Source organism: Microtus ochrogaster, unplaced genomic scaffold (assembly GCF_000317375.1).
Source record: "Microtus ochrogaster isolate Prairie Vole_2 unplaced genomic scaffold, MicOch1.0 UNK3, whole genome shotgun sequence".
Taxonomy (NCBI): Eukaryota; Metazoa; Chordata; class Mammalia; order Rodentia; family Cricetidae; genus Microtus; species Microtus ochrogaster.
The window spans coordinates 2384930-2407476 of NW_004949101.1; the positions used below are offsets into that span (position 1 = coordinate 2384930).

Genomic DNA, 22547 nt, shown 5'->3' on the forward strand with positions numbered 1-22547 from the left:
GGCCCTCGGTGGTGTGCTTCACACCCGGCTGGCCCTCGGTGGTGTGCTTCACACCCGGCTGGCTCTCGATGGTGTGTACTGCAGCTCCTCCCACACACTGCCTTCCCTCTTTGCTGCCTGTAGCTCTGGGGAGGATGTGCTGTGAGACCCAGCAGATGGATCATCTGCTTATTAAGACAATTCTCAGTTCTTGCAAATAGCTAGAGGACAGCAGTAGAGACAGTGCAGCTCAGGGGCTGTCAGCATTGTTAGAGAGTAGAACTGTCAGGCAAGCAGCTCTGCTGTCAAGCAGCAGAATGGTCTAGATTGCCTTGTGCACAATTAAATAACTAACTACTTAAGTCTTTAAATCTCTGCATGATTACCTTGTGACAAATGAGCACTTCTAGTGTTTAAAGGATAAGGTTTGCAGTGTTGCAGATCTGTAGTAGTAGGGCACCTTGTTCCCGAATCTGCCAGCATGATTCAGCCTGGGCTCACGTCTAAACATTGGGTTTGCAATAGCAGAGTAAATTTGCAGTGCTGTGAAGTCAGTTACCACCATATTCCTCCTGTTTATCTCCTCATGTCGTGGGTGGATCTTGATAGGACCTGGGACTTGGTGTAACTTTGAAACACAAGCAATAATTGAAGAAAGACATTGATAAGATTGCTGCATTATGAAGCCTTTTAATGCCCAGTCCTTGGAAGATGTATTTTTATTAAATAAGTGTTCAATGGGGACATTACTGAACCATAACCAAGTTCTTCAGGTTCGGCCCAAACTTCTGAGCAAAGCCTGTCAGCTGTGCAAGTGTTGTTACTTACATGGAGATAATTTTGAACCTTATCTTCATATAGCTGCAGTCTCAAACTTTGGTTGCTCTGTGTGCCAGGTGAAAGTACTGGTAGCGACACAGCTTTGGGCTCCAGCAATGAGACAGAGCTACCCATGAGCTCATGGCAGACTTGTGATGAGGACCCAGAACTCAACACTCCCACAGATGCTGTGCCAGACTCTGATGCCCGCCACTGGTTACAGCTGAGTCCTGCTGATGCTTCAAACTTAACAGGTAATTGTGTGTGAGAAGGATTACTGCTACAAATAGGAGGTGCCGGAGTTCCCTGCCTCGGACACCTGAACCCCTTAGCAGCGCAGTGGGAGTGCCACTTCCAACCACATTGGAGTTGCAGTTCCTGTCACCTGCTCATATTGCTTGTGAATTCTTAGAGTCTTGGATGGAATGAATTTTGAAATCAGGCAGATGTGAGAGGAAGCCTGCCTTGCTTATGACTAATGTCTCCTATGCTAAGAAGTGATGGTACCCATCCCAAGGTCTTTGGAGACAGAAAATAACACTATTTTAGCTTATATGTGCCATACTTGTAGAATAAGAGGAATGGCTGTCTTATTATTTAATTTTTAATTATTATAAAATATTTGATACACATAATGTAAAATTTTGACATATATGTGTGATAATGGGTCATAGTTTTAAAATAAACAACAGTGGCCTGCTACTACTCAGTTTAATGTCTAGAAGAACATCCACATCAGTGAGATCTCAGTCTGCTCAAAACTGTCATCTTCTTACAGCATCTTGTAATGTTAGCCCCACTAAAATAATAATAGTTATTATTATTCGTGGAACTGTAATGTCAGTGTTTTATATGAATATGATCTTGACTTGCTTTTCCTGGATAAAGAAGTTATTAACTGAAGCACAAAAGCAAACTCTGAGTATAACTGTGCTTTAACTTCAGCATTGCAGGCAGAGACAGGTGGACCCTGGGAACTCGCTGGCCAGCCAGTCTAGCAGAAAAGGCTTTCTACTCAACAAAAGGCCCAGTTTTAAACACCAAAGTAGAGGTTGATATAGAAAGACAGCCAACTTCCGGCTTCTTCATGCATGCACAAGGCACCTATACTCCCACGCATATACGCTTCACCCACACCGCATATGCCTAAAGAAATAAGTGATCTAATAATTCTCACTGGTTATGGTGGCATCCACTGTAATCCCAGCATTTAGGGTTTGAGCCGGGAAGCATATAAGAAATAAAAGCCCATTTTAAATGCTAAAAATCACTCAAAACTAAAAATAAAGGCTAAAGTTTTATTTTAAATGATTTTTAATCAAGTAAACTTTAATTTTCATTGTGATATAAAACCTAAGTTAGCTATAGTGTCTGTTCTTTTTTGAAATCCTTTGTATTACAACATTAAGATGCCATACAATGAGCATAAATGATATTGGTAAAATTCTGCCAATACTGTGAACTTAAATAGGATTTAAGAATTCTAATTTTGTATGGCAAGCAGACTAAATCTCTCTGTTTCTATTTTGTAAGACACAGAGAAATCATGCCACCTGACTGGAAAATACCAGTAAGTGCCTGAGGTGGAACTGGCCTCCAATGCTGTGCAGTCCCTAACCCTCCCCACTGAATTATTTTACAGTTGTAAAACCCTTTGAATTACTGGAGAATTGTTAGCGCATTTATGAAATAAACAGCTTGTGTAGGTCTAGTATAGATGAGATCTCACCATGATGGTTCTATGGGTCTAGTGATGAATCTCACTTGAATGTTCTTAAAGATGAACCAAATGTAATTATTTTTATTGAAAGGAAAGAAAATTGGATGAGTGCCTCTTTTGTTTGTCCTTGGGAAAGATTAGTCTTGATCCCATTTCAGAGTATGCATCTGACTGCTTAGGGTAGTGAGCTGTGTAACTCTGTATGATGCACCATGCTGCGATTAACTCCTCCAAATACTTTGTTCTTTGAAATACTAACATGGAGAATCAGTACACACAGTTCAAGAGTTCATCCTGTCAGCTGTGGAAAGGACAAACTGTAATATGAAGAGGCTTAAGGATTATCACGGTTCTGAACTAAACTTTCTGTTCTTAAGGGAACAATTTCTGCATAAATGGAAAAAAAGGAAACTCTTGTTAGCTGGGTTTTTAGGATACAGAATGTCATCTGATGGGGCTTGGGCATGTGGCTCAGAGGTAGCACTTGCCTAGCATGTGTGAGGCCTTGGAACTGATCACCAGTACTGCAGGAAACCAACAGAAAGTGTTGTTGTTTCTCACCTGCCCACTGTCAGTTGTTTAGAATGAAGTCAGGGCCCAGCTAATAGGTTACTTTCATATTCGCTTGCTGTTTAAATGTTGTTCTAAAATGTACTTGGGTTATGTTTAATCAGTTATATTAATGCATGTAAATAAAATGATAGTAATTAGGAGAAAGGTTTATTTCACTTGTCTCTGGACATAAGAGCCATAGAGGCAATCTTCCAGGCTCAATCAAGAGGCAGAGAAAGAAAATATGGGGAACAATCTCTGCTGTCTTTTCCATGGGGAAAGCAAGGCAAGGCAGGGTGAGCGGACTGCTGTAAGTGACCTCAGTGAACTCTAGAGCATGTGACTATCTAGTTGCCTGGGAACTGGGCCTGGAGTAGGAAAGGCAAGAGTAGATGGACTTAAGCGAGCTTACATTGATTCATTTACGTATGAAAAAAGCCATACTTTCTCTGGTGAGGAGTTTGGTATTTTTACAGTTAAGAAACAGTAAGAGGGACGGTTCCTCTCTAATTTGCAAGGTCCCAGCTGCTATAGCATTAAGAATACAGAAAGTAAGAAGATTGCAATAATACACACATGAAGTCTGCTTAGAGAATAACTCATAAGTGGGATGTATCTGTGGCTCTGCTTCTACAGCATTGTTGCTGAGCTTATCCCTTATTTAGCAGAGGAACCTGCGATCTAGAAATACCTATTTAGATGCTGTGAGAAATAAGAAGATGAATGGGGCTGGAGAGATGGCTCATTGGATAAAAGCACTTGTCATGCAAGCTTGAAGACAATAGTTGGATACCCACATGAAAACCAACCAGGTATAACAAGTAGTCATTTGTAATCCCAGTACTTAAGAGATAGGGATGAGGAATCCCCAGGATAAGCTGGCTGTCTAGATTAGCTAGAATTAGTGAGCTCTGGGTTCAGTGGGAGATTTTTTTTTTCTCAATAAGTAAAGTGGAAAGTGATTGACAAAGACCATCAATGTCTACTTCAGGAGCCACCCTCTGTGTATTCACACTCACACAGGTGCTTCAATACATGTAACCAAGCCTACACACATATACACACCACACATATACATGTGAGAGAAAAATATGAATGAGTCATAGTTATTGATTTCTTAACAATTTGCAAACAAGACAAAAGATGCGTCCTGATGATCACAAATAACGTGATAAATGCCATGTAGTTTATGTAATGAAAGTTAGAATCTTAGGGATAGACAAATAGACTAAAAACAATGGGTATAAAGTTCAGAACTAATTCTTCACAGGCATGGAATCATGGTGTGTGATGGAGGCTCTTCCACACCTAGCAGGGGGAAAATGTACTATTAAATGCGTCTCTGTGTGACAAATATTTATATATGGTGGGGTTAAAGAAATAGAGTCCCTACCTCACACCATGTTTGAAGTTAGTTCCGAAAGTATAGAATTTCTAAGTATGAAAAGGAAACTTTAAAAACACTTGGAAGAAAATGTCTTCTAAAAAATAGAGAGAGGAAGAAAAGACTCTATAATCTTGGGGTAGAGAGGGTTTCTCAAATGAGAAGGGAAAGAAGCATCAAAAAGCTAACTCAAAGTATCAATAGTTCAACCTAAGCAAAACTAAAACTTTTAAAATCAGAGAAGGTTTAAAAATTCCATCACTAATTAGGACCCCAAAAGATAAAGCCCAACTTTAATGGTCATTCCTCACCAGGTTCCTATAAGGTTTAACTAAGATTTGATAAGAAACAGCCAGTGTCTTTCTTTGGGAGGGAGGGACCAGTGTCTTCCTCTGATGAATTATGAGCTCCAAATGGGAAGACAGATTGTCTTTTATGTACACAGAGTCCTCCTGACTTCCTGGACAGTGTAGGTAAGAGATGCCCTCAGTAAATAGCCCAAATCAATGAACAAATATGCTTTAAGCCTTCATATTATTATTTAGCTAAAAGCATCAATTAAATTTTAACCTTAAATTTATCATATATAATGTAATTTCATATCTCTTTTATTTAATGTATTTATCACTGACCTACATCCCAATGTCTCTTACAGGAAATGCTTTTAATTACAGTTATAGGTGTGAATTGAACATTGTTCCCCTACACTAAATTTGATTTTTAAAAACAGTTCATCAGTTTTCTGTCACCAGACACATTTTTGGTATTTTACCAGTCTCTGATATGCTTGTCCATCATGAAATATTGTAAAGGAAAATAATAGTAAAGGTTACAGTAGCATGGGTAAATCACCTTCTAGAGTTTTTAAATTGGGACTGAGCAATAATGAAAGTAGAAAGGAAAGAGAGGAGTGTCAGGCTGCCATGGAACAGAACACCAACTTGGACTCCAATCTCCTGATTCTTGAGGTGCTCACCTGGTTTTTCTGTCCCTACAATTAAGAAGTTGACTGGAGTCTGAGAAGCAATAGCTTTTGATTTCAAAGAAAAAGGCTGTTTTTGTTTAAACTCTGCCACACCTACATAAAATTGCAGCTGTATGAACTGGCCCTTTGATCATAAGTCCCTATCTGCCAGTTAAAATCTGTTCATTATTTTCAAATTCCTAAATTTTACATTTGTTCATTATAATCATGTATGTATTTAGAGAAAGATGATAGCATTTACATATGTGTAAGAGTCCACAGTTTAGTAATTTTAAAGATCTCTATAACATTTAGAAATAGTGAAACAAAAAGACCCTAGGCTACTAATGAAAATAAAGCAAATATTTGGTATTTTGGAGGTAAAAATGGACTTTTCTAAAATCTTTTAAATCCCCCTTTTTAATCAAGCGTTCCTTCATTGAGGACCCATCTACATGTAAAATGTCAGCATCTGTTCTGGAACTCGTGCCACCAGCCGGAGAATTTTGGGCAAAAACACTTTAGCTCATTAAAATCTTCACAGTAATATTGAAAAAATGAACACAGTCCCTTGAAAGACTAAAGAGCTCAGCATATTTTGATAATGGGGGATATTGCCTACGATTTTAGTCTCTGAGGCAAGAATGGTTTCTGAATGCAAGGCAGATTTTTTATATAGATCCTAAAATACTGAGGGTGTTGGTTGGTGGTGGCACAGCAGTGCAGGGGTGAGTGAGTACCCAGCCTTCATGCACGCGGAGTTCTCACTCCAGCAAAGCCGCAGTGTCACTGGGATGCTGGGGCTAATCTCACTTCGTATGACTGCATTCTTAAAGCTGGGGTAGTAGAATGAAGCAAAGCCATGAACTCCTAATTTTCTTACTCCTTGGACTTGTAGCGAAATGGCAGTCTTACTCATGTCAGTTCATAAGCATTCATTAAAGCTTCCCCATGGCTTTGCAGACTGGCAGCTACTTGGTGCTGTGCTTGATTTTCAGGAGTCTCTTTTGAGGCTTTAAAAGTCAGAAAATGAAGAGGACCCACAAGTAGACTTTATCCTCTGTGCCTTTGGGTTTTCAGAAATGGCTTGCGGGAATTTTGGTTTTGATGTCTGTCTGTACATGTCATTGTGTCTTCTCAAAGGAGTATATGGTGATTCTTTGGAGGGAATAGACTCATTTTCCTCTCAGAAGCATCAGCACTCCTACAGACAGCCTTTCCAAAAAACTGTCATCCTTACCGAATCTGTTGTTTCAGTGCCTGGGAGCTTTCCATCAATAGCATAAAACCTCCTGGACCCATCTTGGACCTGCCTTCTCCTTTTTAGACTCATTCCTCTGGCTCCCTGCTGACCCTCTTAGGCCTCTCCTCAGGTTCCTCAGATACATCAGAGATAGATCAGAGTTATTCTATTCTTCATTTTCTTAGATGGTGCCTTAAAAATTCAAAAATCAGTTCATTTTTCTTTGTCTGGGGTAAATGTTAGAATGTTTTTGGAATAATTATGTAAATAAGAAATGAAAATGTATGACAACAGAGAGAAAATACTGATGGCAAAAATGGAAAAATTCAGTAAAAATCTCACCAAAGACTCAAAAGGAGAAGCAGAGCAAAGGTGACAGGAAGCATAAAGATTTAGAAATAAGTCAAGCACATTTCCTACCATAATCAATATAATGAGTTCTCTAAAGGAGAGAAGACTACTGCTATAATTCTACGTGGCCAGCTGGATACAATTTAAAGCAGAAATTATCAGCAGTTACAATAATTCCACATTTATACGAACTTCCCAGCCTCCAGGTAACTGAAACAAAATTTGGGGAGGAATCCCCCCAAACCAGAAACAACAATAAGAACAAAAATGAGAAATGACTGATAAAACCATACGCATAGGGAGAAATGTCTTAATATAAACTTCCATTAATTATTAATTGATATTTTAAGCAAAAACAAATGATAATAAGAATAAAGGAAACATGATACAGTTAGTTTAGTTGAGTGGACATGGACACACGTGATGTGGGATGCCCCTCTGTATGCTGTGAATACCATTGGTTAATAAAGAAGCTGTTTTGGGCCTGTGTAGGGTAGGGCAGAACTGGGAGAAGAAGTAAACTGACTGCTGGGAGAAAGAGGGCGGAGTCAAAAAGAAGCTATGGAACTGCTGCCAGAGACAGATAAGCTGGAACCTTGCTGGTAGGCCATGAGCTTTGTGGTAAAATATAAAATACTGGAGATGGGTTAATACTAGATTTAAGAGCTAGCGAGCAATACACTTAAGTGATTGGCCAAGAAGTGATTTAAATAATAGTTTCTGTGTGATTATTTTGGAAGTCTGGGTGGCCAGTTAAACAAACAAGCGGCTTCTTACAACACATACATATATATGTATTTGTGCAGATGTGTTTATCTTTGAATTTAACAGCTAAGATACACTTAGAAATCACATTGAACATTAATAAGTTGGCCACTTTGTCTCAACAGAGATGCCTGTTTTGTTTCATAGCACCTTCTGTGATTTTGAGAGAATTTCTTTTCAGTAGAATAACAGACCAATTTAAAGAGGGAAATGAGATACTAAAAACCATACTTCAAATAAAACAGTACATATTGCAATCTCTAGAATGTAGCCAAACTCTTTAATAGGGACAAAATATAACCTACTGTCTATGTGTATAGTAAGTGAAATAGAACATGTGTGTCCTATTCCAAAATAAAAGTGCAAGAATAAAACTGTAGAACATGAACTAAAATGCTAGTAAATCTTGAGAGGTTACATGAGTGTACTAGAAAGTGAAACAGAACAAAACCAAACAAAAGATTATAAACATTAACAAAGCTAGATGAACAGGTCAAGATTGATCAAAGAATCAGTATGTGAGAAAACACAAGTACATGGACAATATGATGATCTAAAATAATGTCAGATGTAATTTGAGTAAACTTATAAAAGCAAGGGAGAATCTCTAGCTTTACTTAATTGCAAATGAAGACACTTTCTTTTCCAACTTTTTCTGTAGAATGAGAAAGAAAGCTCTCTTCTGTCTTTCTATCTACCTTGTGCTACTTTGAGAATAAATGCAGACAAAAATCAGTATGATAAAAGTGAAGTTAGAGACCATCACAGTCAAAAGCATATATGCAAAAGTCCTAAATAAAACATTAATAAAGGCAATAAAAACAATAGAAAATATACATTAAACGAGAAGTCCCTGAGTGCCCCCCCCCATAAAAAGTCTTAGTTCTGCTCCCTGTTGCAGTGATTAAAATAACCTGACAAAAACAACTTGGGAAGCAACTTATCTTAGTTCACAGTTTCAAGATACAGTCCCTCATAGTAGCAAAGAAGGCAGCAGGAACATCACACTACACATACCCACAGTCAAAAGCAGAAAGCAATAATACATTAATGCATGAACGCCCAAGCTCAGGCCACTTTCCCCTTGTACTGTACAGGACCCAAACATCAGAAATGGTGCCATCTACAATGAATGGGTCTTCCAACCCCAATTACTATAATTAAGACAATCCCCACAGATATGCCCACAGGCCAATCCAGTTTAGTCGGGCCCTCTTTGAGACTTCCCAAGTGGTTCTAGACTGTATAAAGTTGACTTTTAAAAACCAACTCTTAAAAATACTCTGTGAGATCACAACTGAGGAACAGTCTATGAAGTATCTGACCAGAACTCCTCAGAACTCTGAAGGCTGTCAACATGTGAAAAGCCTAAGAAATGGTTACAATCTAGTGAAGACTTTAGAGATACACGTATTGTTCCTAATGACCATTATAGTTGCAACAGGAGGAAAAATTAAGGAACTCTATAGGATGCAGAGGTGGCTCAGTGGGTGAAGTGCTTCCTGTGTAAGTATGAGGGCCTGATTTGAAATCCCAGAATCTGCATATGAGTCCGATGTGGTGGGGTGTATCTGTAATTCCTGTGCTCCTGTGAGGAGAAGGGAGGTGGAGACAGACACAACAGTGAACGGAAGACCCTGCCTCATGCAAGGTAGAAGGCAAGGACCAGTTTTCCAAAGTTGTACTCTAAATCCATGTACATGCTGGGGCATATGTGTGCCTACACACACACACACACACACACACACACATACACACACACAAACACACACCTTTTTTTAAATTTGTAAATAAAGTTTGGCCTTTAATACTGTTTTAGTACTGGCTTGTTAGTTGTAATAAATATCCTAATGTGAAAAGCTGATAGGAGGGTAACTAAACAGAGTAACTAGTGTAGAGTATTTGGAGATTATCTCTACCCTACTTACAGTTTTTTCAAAAATCTCCAACAGTTTTAAAATAAAATGCCTATCTTTTAAGTAATAACACGAGGAGCAAATTATTAAATAAAAATGTATCAAAACTGAATAAGAAATTAGAGGCCGGAGAGATGGCTCAAAGAGTACATGCTATTCTTGAGGACCCTGGTACCATTCCCAGCATCCACATGGTGGTTCACAGCCATCTGTGACTCCAGTCCCAGGGGTTCCACTGTCTCGTCTGACCTCAGGAGCACCAGGTGTGCATGTGATGGGCATGCAGGCGGGCAAAACACTCATATGACTAAAATAAATCTTGAAAATTTTAAAATAAGAAAATGAAATAAGTACCCTTTACAGATTAGGTAAAGCTGGGTGTGGTGGTTCATGCCTTTAATCCCAACATTCAAGAGGCCAAGGCAGATGGAGCTGTGTGAATCCGAGGCCTGCCAGGTCTACACAGTAAGTTCCAGGACAGCTAGCATTACACAGTGAGAACCTTAAAACAAAAAACAAGGTAAAGAAATGAATAAAAAGGATATTTAAAAATCCTAATTGAACTTTTATATCTAGTTGACTATAGTCGGAAAAATTATAGATAGCTCCACTTGTTCCCTCAAGTCCTTCCTAAGCCACACTGAAAGGACAATTGAATGAGTCATAGCTCCACAGGGCACAGATAGCAGGGGGAGATAATAACAGCTAATTTCTAGAGATAGCAAAGAAGATGGGACATACTAGTTGAAATGGCATTGTCTCATGTCAGGGGCCCTGACAGCTGAGAAGGAGCCTGGCTGAAATCATAGCAGCTTCTCTATGCTCCAGCTGAGAGTTGGAAGGATAGCCATGTTAGGTACCTGCACAAGTAGGAGGCTGTGATGGGGCTGAGCACAGGTGCATCCATTTCAGAACGTGTAACTGGGTGTAATGATCTTCAATCCCAGCACTTGGGAGGCTGAGGCAGGAGGAGGGTTGGAAGTTCAAGGCTCACCTGGATTACAAAGTGGGACAGCCTAGAGTAAGACAGAGTAAGATGGGGGGAAAAAAGGAAAGAAAGAAACATAAGAAGAAGAAAGAGAATTAATTATCACTGCCGACAAGCTGCAGACTTTATTCTAGAAGATAAAGTAGATGACAGTGTTTCTGGGCTGTGATCAGCAGTGCATTACTAAGTACGGAGATGATGTCTTGAAAGCAAAGGGATTAGATTAGATAAGGGTTGCATACTTTCTCAGCAAGGGAGAGTTTTTTGGGGAAATCATTTCCTGGAGTTTGAGTTCTAGGAAAAATAAGAAAGCCGCATAAGCCGAGTTGTGGTAGTATGTCCCTGTAATCCCAGGAATCAGGAGACTGAGGAGTCTAGAGAATTCCAGGCCAACCTGAGGTACAGAGCAAATCCCAGGTCAGCCTGGGCTGTACAGTAAGGTGTTGTCTTAGCAAAACAAACTAACATCGAGAAATGAAAATCTGGGGCTTTCAGGTGGTTCAGCAGGTGTCATAGCAGGGAGAACTGACTCCTGCAGGCTGCCCTCTCACCTCCACATGTGCATCATGGCATCAGACACCCACACATACACAAATATGCACATGCAAAAGAAGTAATTTTTAAAGCCTTAATCTCCATCCAAAATACCAGTGTTGAGAACATCGCTATATGAGTATATGCCTTCATGGACTAAGTTTCCACTGAGCACGTGGAGATGCCAGGAAGACTCTGCAACTGGCCGTGTTGCAGTGGGTACAATGCTGGCCTAGTATCTGTGAGGTCAAAAGTTGGATCAGTGTGAGCAGATGGTATATAGAGAAATGCAGAACTGAAGAAAGAGAGACAAAAAAAATCAGGTATCTAAAGATGTGAATATGTAAATGGCACCTGAATCTGGGCCATTACTCTGTGTAAGAAAAGGATGATGGGAAGGAAGAGAGAAGCAGCTTGTGGGTCTTTGGGTATTCAAAGGCACATGAGATGGAGAACTGGTCCAAGAGAGAAACCAGGTGCATGTCATACCTGGGGGTCAGCTAATGAAGCATCTCAGGAAGGAGGCCTAACTGCACACATCAAATCTGCTGGGGACTGAGAATGAAATGCTTTACTTAAGCACCACGGAGACCATAGGTGATCTGTTCAAGAAAACATGAGTGGGATGGAGGGGCTGGAGCACAGTGGAGACTAAGGTTTTGATAGAGAAGGAGCTTTGGGCAGTCTCCAGAGGGGGTTTGCAAATTGGAATGAAATCTCTGGGCTGCAAAAGGTTTGGAGAATACCCCTCTCCCCAGGAAACACAAGGACAGAACTGTAAGAAAAGGGTATGCGGAAGAAGAGAAGTTAGAAAATATCATGCGATGCTTTGGTTGCTGGCTACTGTTTATTCTATAGCGCATATAGGAGAAATAGTCTTGCTATGATGCAGCACTCTCGAGTGCCTTAAATGTATTTCTGGTTATTTTTCTCTCTTGCTTCCTTCATAAAATCCTGTACAGGATCAGCCTAAGCATATACATCCTTTCTTGTTGGGCTTTCAGTTTGAAGAATCAAATATTTGACCTTTCATGACTAAATCTCTATTTCTGTTATGTCAAATTCTCAACCATTTTTTAATCTTAATTACTTTACTGAGAATTCATAAAATATAAGCACAGGTAATTTGCAGTAAGGCTAAAAAATACTATGATAATGAAATTAAGATCATGTCGGCAGATTCTTCCATTCTTTCTCCACAGACAGCAGAGAATGTCTTGCAGACGACTGTAGTATAATTGCTGGAGGGAACCTCACTGGTTGGCACCCAGATTCTGCTGCTGTGTTATGGCGAAGAGTCTTGGGAATCCTTGGGGATGTGAATAATATCCATTCACCGAAGATCCATGCCAGGGTTTTTGGCTATCTCTATGATCTGTGGTACAAGCTGGCCAAGGTGTGTTCTGCTGTTACCTTTTATACTGATCCAGAAAAATTAACATGCATCATTTAACATATAATCTACTTACTGCATTTTAACATGCAGATTATGTGTTTAAATGAAGTCCATTTGATTTCCCAAGAATGTCATAATATCTGTCATTTTAATACTTTATTAAATGCCTAAGAGTTATTTCATTTAGTACAAAAGTATAAGAATAGAAGATATTAAGAATAGAATACTATATGGATTTGTTATTCATTTTAGTGAAGTGTTGGTATTTTTATTGTGCAAAGTTGGGAAAATGTAGAAAATCATGAAGATATTTATAGCCTTATTTTATAGAATAACCAGTATTAATATATAAAATATATATTTCCATGAGTAAAGACATTTTATAAAATAAACTCTTAGATACATTTTTCATCCTGTCTCTTGTTTTGATACTAAATGTACATTTCCCATCATAAAATATTTTTCCAAAATATTGTTTACATTTATATAGCATCATTTATGAAATCATTTCTTACCTTTTGGAGTTCATGACCTCCCTAGGTGTTCACGTGCTAGGAAAAGCAATACCATTCTTTTGAGTTTGAAGCTCTAACTACATGTAATAAGCCAGACACAATCCAAAAGGACAAGAAATCTCATAATGAAAGAAAAACCTTGGTGCTGGTCCTGCTGAGCCAAGGCTGGGAGAGGAGCAGCTGTGGGCGGGGCAGGCCAGCTAGGAATTGAGAAAAAAAAAAGAAAAAAAGAAGAAAAACATGTAAATACTATAGATTTCTCATTCCACCTATAAAAAATGGAATTGGTTTCTTGGTTATACAATATTGCTATATATTGGAATAAGTAGAATGTTACCTCACCCAAAATTCTCTTTTGAATTAGATACGAGACAATCTAGCGATAAGCCTGGATAACCAGTCATCTCCATCTCCTCCACTCCTGATCCCACCACTCAGAATGTTTGCATCATGGCTATTCAAGGCAAGTGTTTATTCTTTTATTGCAATTTCCTCTTCCCTTCTGAAATTGAGTTTTAAAACTGTAATTGCCCAAGACTGCATGTTTTGAAGACAGACTGGAACTTACTACAGCCAGCACATCCCACGTCTCCAAACAACTCTTCAGGAAAACTGAGAAGTAAATGAAATGTTGAAATGCTCTGCATCTGGTCTTGATTTAATCTAGAAACATCATCTCCTTGGCAGGCTACAACTCTGCCAAATGAATATAAGGAAGGCAAACTGCAAGCCTACAAACTGATCTGCGCCATGATGACCAGACGCCAGGATGTTCTGCCAAACTCGGATTTCCTGGTACATTTCTACCTTGTGATGCACCTGGGATTAACCAGCGAGGACCAGGTATCCTGTGACTCCTTTATCATGGTGTACCACAGTGAGAAACTGCTTGTCACACTTTATGTGTTTCAGGGCTTGTGAAAATATGCCAGAAATGCTTAAATCCTCAGTGGCTTCTACGCTTCACACATACGGTTTTCAAATTTATCGTACTCTTACTTGTTCCCTTCCCTGACTGTACATGTACCAACTAAATCTGAATTTTATTCTGCAACCCACATCGTCCACTCTCTGCCTTTGTTATCAACTGCAAAGTACCATCTTAGCTATTTTGCCCCTGCGGTTCTGGCCAATTTAAAAGTATTTGGAGATACATGTTTTAGTAGTTGTATTCTTTTGGTGAGGTACTATGTCCTATGACTTAAGGATATTGGCATTCCTTGATGTGGAGTTACTTTTATTTATTCCAAAGAAATAGAAGATTTTGTTTGGTAGGACCAAAAAGAGACTCAAGGCCTTCTTCACAAAGCTCCACTCCCCTCTTTGTAGATCCTGGATTTAGGGTAATAAATTTACCTAAATTTAGTGGTAGTGACCAGAACCCAGTCTTCCTCCCTTGGGAAGTTCCCTAGCACGTATGAGGGACAGGAGGAGGGATGTGGGTAGGCATGTGGACTTTTGAAAACTGTCCTTATTATATTTGCTTATTTCTTTTGTGTGTAGGAGTTGGGGTGTGGGCACATTAGTGGCACAGCTGAAGTGTGAAGGTCAAAGAACAACTTGAAGCAATCAGTTTTCCTTCTGCCATGTGGGTCCTGGGGTATTCAGGCCACCAGACTTAGCGGCAAGCTTGACATTTATTTATTCATTTTCTCTGGAATGTACTTGGATCTTCCAGTGCTTGAGAAGTGGTCACCATATTCTCTGGTTCCCTGGTATGAACTTTGAGCTGTACTCATTGAGCTTTGTTCTGATCCATTACCACACTATCTCAATGAGTTGTTCTTGTCTTGTTCCCTCTGAGCAGCATTAGAAGACACTGACAATAACAGCTGAGCTTGGACCCAGGGCTTCATTTATTTTTAAAATAGATGTCTAAAGCCGGGCGGTGGTGGCGCACGCCTTTAATCCCAGCACTCGGGAGGCAGAGGCAGGCGGATCTCTGGAACTACAAGAGCTAGTTCCAGGACAGAAACAAAAAGCTACGGAGAAACCCTGTCTCGAAAAACCAAAAAAAATAAAAAATAAATAAAAAAATAGACGTCTAAGTGGGTCTTAAGTACAGGCGCTTGTATGCTCTGCTTAACTATTTCCAGCTGCCCCTTCAGGTGAAAGGACCTCCTTCAGAATGATGCAGTGCAGGGCACATGGAAGATTAAGGGGTATAAACAGCAAAGAGAATCAACTTCGAAGGTTCTAATGAGTGCCCTCAGTGTAGGAAGGTTGACTTTATGTTAAAGTAGTGTTTTGATAAGATTTTTCATGGAAAAAAATATGATTTGGAAATAATGATCAGCTGTAGAATTTTTGATATATAATAAAAATAAATCTGAAAACAGCACAAAGCAGTAGTTCTTAGGAAGTTTTTTTTCTTTTTAGAAAGTCCCATAAAGAGGTGTGAATTTAAAATCATCTTTCTGTGTAGGTGTGAAAATGAAACAATCAAATATGAAATAAGGATTATACTATTTAAGAACTCTAAGTAGTGTGAGTATGCTTTTATGAATTGTTTTAAAAATATTTTATGTTAAGGAAAAATTGAAAATTATGTACTTTAAATTGTCTTCACATTTTAATGTACATCATATTTTCAGTTAAATGAAGACAGTGATCTTTTGTAGATTTGTTATAAAATAATATAAATCTTAAAAAACAGCCAGCAGCAATACTATCATTGCAGACGTTAGGACAGAATGGTGATATCCTACATCTCTACTCTATAATTAATCTATTGTGTACGCCAATAGCAGCCTGGATTTTTATGTGACTTTAATAGAATTAACTATTTTACTTTAACCTTAACAATTATTAGTATATGTATTAGAGACCCTGACTGTCTGCCAAAGAGAATTACCCTAAGTGAACTTCATTTCTTCCCCAGAAGAAACTTACAGAGTCCTTCTAATGAAAGAAACCTTTCTTGTTTAGCTAAGAAATGTCTCTGGCTAATTAGTTTAACTTTTGGCCCAATTGTCTAAATAGATCATGTTGGTTGTTTGAGAACTTATCTGTACTTCTGGAAACACATGCAATATTCATTATAAAAAGAAAAGAAAACATTTGCTACAGAGAATATAGTTAAATTCAATTTTTAATTGGTACACCAAGCACCTGTGGCTGGTACCATGTTAAGGCTTTTGTCCATTATGTGAGAGTCGCAAAGAACTACACTTCCATGCAAAGGATTTGTTTATGAAGAAGGAGAAGTCTAAAGACTATCCTTTGTTTTAAAAATAAGTAATAGCAAATATATATGTATGTTTTAATTGAACCTTTACTACTAGTCTTGTTTTACAAATAAAATATAAGATGTGTTTTCTCCTTTGGTCTCTGGGTGGCACTCTTGTCTGCTCAACCTAGCCATGTGGTTTAAAACTGCTGGAAGAGCCAGAACCCTGTGAGTGATAGTGTGTACAACATGATGTTTTACAAAATGCTCTCCTGAATCTGAGAATGTCAGGATTATGTCCATGGTGCTCAATAAAATGCTGAGATAAAAACAAGCACTAAGAATTAAGTATTGTTGCAAAAAAATGCTTGAAGTAATTGAGATATTCAAGTGTAAAAATCATTCATAAAATATATATCTCATAAATAGCCCTCTGTTCTTGTGTACAATCATGTAAAAGCATAGTTTTATCTAATACGAAACCAAATTTGTTATGTAAGTCAAATAGCCAAAATGTACTTCTAAAACAACATTTGTAATAGTGTTAGCTATCTTATTAACTTATTTAATATCCAGCACAATGGCCTTATCAGATAGCCTTTCTCTCCCAATGTAGATTTAGTCTGGGTTTGTAGTTTGAATAATTGAAAAAAAATCCATAAAATAGTGGTGACTTTCTTCTCTCTCTCTCTCTCTCTCTCTCTTTCTCTCTCTCTCTCTCTTTCCATGATGAGGTTTGTTGTCATTGTTGTTTTTTCCAGACAAGGTCTTACTTGGATGTCCTGGAATTCACTATGTAGATCATGCTGGTCTGAAACTCATAGAGAACTGCCTGACCTTGGTTTTTATTTTAAAAAACAATATTAATCTTGCTACCAGTTCAGAAGTAATTAGAATCTTAAGCATCTTTATAATAGTGACCAATTATGAACTCTGCGTGATGTACAGGATTACTCAGCCTATGAGCGATCTTCCTTTTGGCCTCCTCTGCTTAGCTGCATTGTGCCTGTATTGGGGTGGAGGTGGAGTGGGAGGGTGTTTGTTTCTCCTAGATCCACAATGCCAGGAACAATGTGATGTCCTACTGATTCTTCTCCACAGTTCACTTGGCTAAATATCATGTCCTATCTCACGAGTAATGAAAGTTCAAAACATCTTGAGAATTTTTGCCAAATGCCACATATTTAAAAAGTTGTTAGAATTCGAGGAAAGACTTGATTTACCCATTGGGCATGTCTTTTCTATTGATTGACAGCTAACATGTTGATCAAACACTTCTTGACCTTATTTCTCCCTTGCTTTATTTTGCCTGACAATAGTCCTTTCCACTTCATACTCACTAGACCTCCAGATGCCTTGACCTACTTCATACCCTGACCTACAGATATCTTCCCCCGTAGTTGCCTTTCCAGCTTTCTGTCGTTGTTTTGGTTTCTCATCTAAAGCTGTTCTTGGTTGTTCTTAGTTTTTCCTAATGTTAAAGCAGCTTTTTCACCTCAGTCTTCCCCAAAATATTTTGACATGAAAGGAGCTATGATTTGGATTTATTAAAAACATTTCCTATTAATTTCATGATTATTTAAAACATATGGAAAGATCAATACGTGTGAAATGGAAAAGGACAGTTGAGGAAAGGAATTTTATTTTCATGTTTATAAGAACATATATCAAAGACTGGAAAGTTTTCTTAAAATAAGTGAACTATTTTTTAACAATGACTTACAGATTTACCGTCTTAATGTAATTTAATTTGTCTGTTATACATCAAAGTTAAATTCTCTTTTAAATGCAAAGCTTACAGTAATACAAAGTTATTGTTGCAAATTTGCATATAGAAATTTCGGGAAATGTGGATCTTTGTTATTGTTGTCTGTAATGTTATATTATCATATTTTCTAAGGCAGCAAGAAGAAAAGCATAAAGCTTTCCTCAGGTGAAGAAGACTATATAGTTCTGCTCTAGAATAGCCATTGACATGTAGGTTTTAACCTTATTAACATAATATTATTATATGGTAGAATATAATGTGAGGATATGTAACAGTTAGAGCCTTCAGTGGAACTGAGTTCTAGTCTTGGCCTTCATTTCTTAGCCAAATCATTTGGGCTCGTCATGCCCTGGTTCTGTGTCAGAGGAGCATATTATAGAGGGCTACTTCCCTTGCTGAGCACGAATCCTTAATCGAATGACTACAAAGGACTATGAAGACAGGAACTCCAAGAGCCTCATGCATTTTATTTTCACAATAACTGAAAATTACCCATCTGTCATCTTATTTTTTAATATAATGATTTGGCTGAAAAACATACTTATGTACTATGAAATTTTACAAGTGGAGAAATCCTTACTCCTTGTGTTGTGGATCAGACATAAGTAGTGTTTCCTTTGCCTTGTATACCCACAATCTAGAAATGTCTTTTGTGGTCCTATGGTCATTGGCTTACTCTCTTTACTTGCTTCTCACCTAAGTCAATGAAGGATGGTGGAAGACTGAACTCTGCATGGGCCACACTCCTTCTAACTGGGTTGACATAGCACTTGAAAGACTTGGAGATTAATGGGATGACATCTTGAGGGAACTGGGTCCTCCTGTCTGGAGGTTCTGTCTGGACACCAGCATCACTGTAGGCAGTCAGATCTCTGCCAGTGCCAGCCTCCTCAGGGTGTAACTGGGTGTGTTTGCTTGCTACCCTTTTCTTGACTATTGAAATTCATACTTGATTCTTTAGCTGGAAATTCTGTAATCCAGCTAACACTGCTATCAATTCCTGTCCTCAAACTTCTTGAAAAGTGGATTCTGTTGTCTGCAAGTAAAATTCTGGCAGTGACTGCTCCATGGTGCTGCTGAGCCCTGGAAATGCCGGATCAACAGCAGTTCAGTTTAGTTTCTCAATACACCTGAAGCACTAACTTACACGACTTGGGTTGTTTTCCCCCCTTCTAACTATAGTCACTTATTTTGTAGCCAATATGTCACTCGTTCTTTAAGTGTACTTTTTAACTGTACCAAAATATACATAGATATAATTTTAGCACTATATATAGAAGATTATTCTACCATAGAAATCAAAATAAGTTTATGATTTTTCTTAATGGATGTTCCAACCTCCTCTCATGAGGTATATGATGGAATAATATAATAATAAACAGTCGTTTGTAAAAAGATCCCCAGGGGCTCCTCAGTGAGCGTAAGACTCACCAGTGAGCTATGAAAGCAAGGTGCAGGGGTGATACATGTAAATTGGCCATACCAACTCTTCTAATAACCCCAGACAGCCTGCATCATGCAGTGATATGTAATAATTGCATCACCTTTTCTCAAACAAAGAATTGCTCTTTGCTAGAAATTTAGCCTTATAACTAGAATCTTGTATGGCAAATATGTTTAAGTTTATCAGCTTAGTTAAAGCTAAACTGATAGAAATGTTCAGTTATAGAAAAAGAATTATTATGCTAAATTTGGGGAAGGTGGAGGCTTATTTGTCTTGTTTGTCTGAAATAATTTAATATCTCTCTAAAGTCCTCATTTTGTATAGTAAGTTATTTTTACAAAAAAACAATTCACAGAATTTTAATTTAGTGCCGGCATGATAGAGCAGCCACTTTGGCATTTAGACATTTATGCGATACCTACTGTATAATCCTGAAGCGATCAGTACAAGAACTGTGGAAGGCTCACCTTATAGAAACTGCATTTAAAAAGAATTTTTAAAGTCACAGTTTTGTTCTGTGAAGGAAAAGGAATAATCTGAATCTATTTTTGTTGTAACAATGACTCTTGTATCTTTATGCTTTAGGATATGACTTCAAAATGGCTTTAATATGTAGTTTTTATAGCTGAAAAGCCTCCTGTTGAGAACAGTGAGACCTGAGAACAAGATTCAACTTTGCCACAAGTGCTCAGGGATCAGTTACACTAAAGGACTCTAGAGTCCTTGATTATTCTTGGGTTTTCTGGTTTACTTTTAAATATTTATTGCTAAGGTCATACCGTTCTTTCCTAAATATGTTACAATATTCAAGAACTTTTTTGCAATGAATATTTTTCTCACCATTGGTAAAGTATTGGGTTTTTAAAAGTATGATATACATAAGTGAATATCTGTAATATTCATTAACTTGGACAAAGAACTAAAAAAAAGATAATTAGGCATCAAATGTCCTTGTAGTTAAATTATTTTGCAAATAACTCATAGAAGAATTTGGACTTGGCAGGACTTAGAAAGACTTAAAGAGTGGCAGGATTTACAGAACAAGATGTAGGATGTTAGAACTTCTCAGACAATGCTCAAGGACCAATGACTAGAACAGATTTGACTCAGTGCCAAGTATGCGTGGATGAACTAACATATGAACGTGACTAAGCAGGCAGCACAGCACTGTAACGGGCCCCAGACTGTCTGGAGCATCAGAAGAGTCAGGTGTAGATAGGTCATACAGGCATTGCCCTTGTACTTTGCTTCACAGTTCACTGAGTAATTTTCATCCCACAGATAATGGAGCACGTTTGATGGTTTTAGAGCACAAAACTCAACATGATCCCACACCCCCCCCTCCCCAAGAAACCAAAAGACAAAAAACCTAACACTTTCAGGAACTTACACTGTAGTGATTATGTTGGGAGAATTATAGTCATGTGACAATTGATGACAGCAAAAACAGAAAGGGAATTAAAATAACCCAGGAGCAAGTTAATGAAGGTTAGTGATGACTGAGACACAGATGGGTTGTGTGTGTGTATGTGTTTTATATATTCTATGTGTTTTGTTTAGATATGTTTTGTATATGTGAAATATTGGGGGCAGATAAGGTACTCCACTGAACAGAAAGTGTTCTGACAAGGTAGAGCGTCCTGGGAATGTTCCTGTTGCTTCTCAAAGCCAAAGCTAGTTGAGAAAAAGAAGGAAGGCTGGCTCAATCGAATGGAGCACCCGAACAGATAAACTCATGTAAGGATAGGAAATAATGGTTCTGTAGCAAAATTTGGACACCTCATGATTCAACCTTCCTTCACCTTAGATGCCACAGTGGTATCAGGCACATGTGTATTCCCAAGAATTCTTTCCTGTTAGAAATTAGAAATATATGGGGAAGATTCCCAGGGATTTTCTTTACCTAAGAAAACCTGCTTTCTTTCCTCTCTCTTTTCCTTTTGAGATAGGGTTTCTCTTTTTAACCCTGCTTCCTTGAACTCACTCTGTAGACCAGGTTGGCCTTAAAACTCACAGAGATCCACCTGCCTCTGCTTCCTGAGTGGTGTAATTGAAGGCATGAACCACCACCGCCTGGCTGAAAACACATTTTTTAACTCTGTTGGAGCCAAACAGTTGATGTGCAAATCATAAATTTACTCATTTATTGAAACAGAATGTCTAAAGGTCTTTGTTATTTGATGGTTTTTGTTAGCCAGCTTTGTTACTATGTAAAAGTAATCTGACACTCAAAACATTTAACCTTTTAAAATGTATGTGTACATCATTTAAGTTCACTTCATTCAAATTAATATTTTACTTCATGAATATATAAAACTTTTAAGTTTTAACAAGGATTGATGAAAAGATAATAGTTATAAGGATAAGTGATATGTGTTCCTCTCGCTATGTGTATTGTACCCAATTCAGAATGATAAACGAATACCACTAGGTAGTGTCCAGAACTTTCTGAGTGTTTCCTAAGTTTCATGGAAAAGTAGCAATTTTAGATTTATCAAATTTTGTCAAGGAAAATAAATTTTATTAGGCTTCATTTAGCTATCAGTGTCTATGTAGACTTCAGATGGTTGGCTGCAGCAAAAATATTTAAAGAGAAGGGTTTTTCTTTTTCTTTTCTTTCCTTTTATTTTCTTTTATAACTATATAGCCAATAATTATTTTTGTTAATCTGCCAAGCCCACTTATACATCAATAAGGAAAGTAGAAATATGTAGAAGGTGACAGATGGCAGAGGTTTCAGTTAAGGGGTTTAACATGTGTGCAGTGAACTTGTTTCACAGCCTTAAAATGTGCAAGATGATAGCACAGGAGACTGTTTCAGAGAGAAACTTGTCCACCTGCGAGGCCAGAAACTAAAAAAGCCTTTGATTTACCTCGTTGGTTTTAAGGGTGTAAAGCTTTTCTTTTAAGTAAATGCTATCAATGAAGAATATAAAGCATGCATATTCCACCATAAATCTTTTATATATATTCAACATGACATAATACAAATAGGTAATATATCTTTCTTCTCTGAAGTCTCTTTTTAGAAAAATATTTT

The 22547-nt window shown here is 38.0% G+C and overlaps 1 protein-coding gene across 1 annotated transcript in view; it reads left to right on the forward strand.

The window, feature by feature from the left end:
• The window catches only part of Ralgapa2 (Ral GTPase activating protein catalytic alpha subunit 2), a 265575-nt gene that overhangs the window by 107229 nt on the left and 135799 nt on the right, over positions 1 to 22547 (forward strand). The window contains exons 21-24 of the mRNA XM_013353198.2: positions 876 to 1052; positions 12418 to 12611; positions 13491 to 13589; positions 13814 to 13969. Coding sequence (XP_013208652.1) covers positions 876 to 1052; positions 12418 to 12611; positions 13491 to 13589; positions 13814 to 13969 — 626 coding nt within the window. The remainder of the gene's footprint in view (positions 1 to 875; positions 1053 to 12417; positions 12612 to 13490; positions 13590 to 13813; positions 13970 to 22547) is intronic.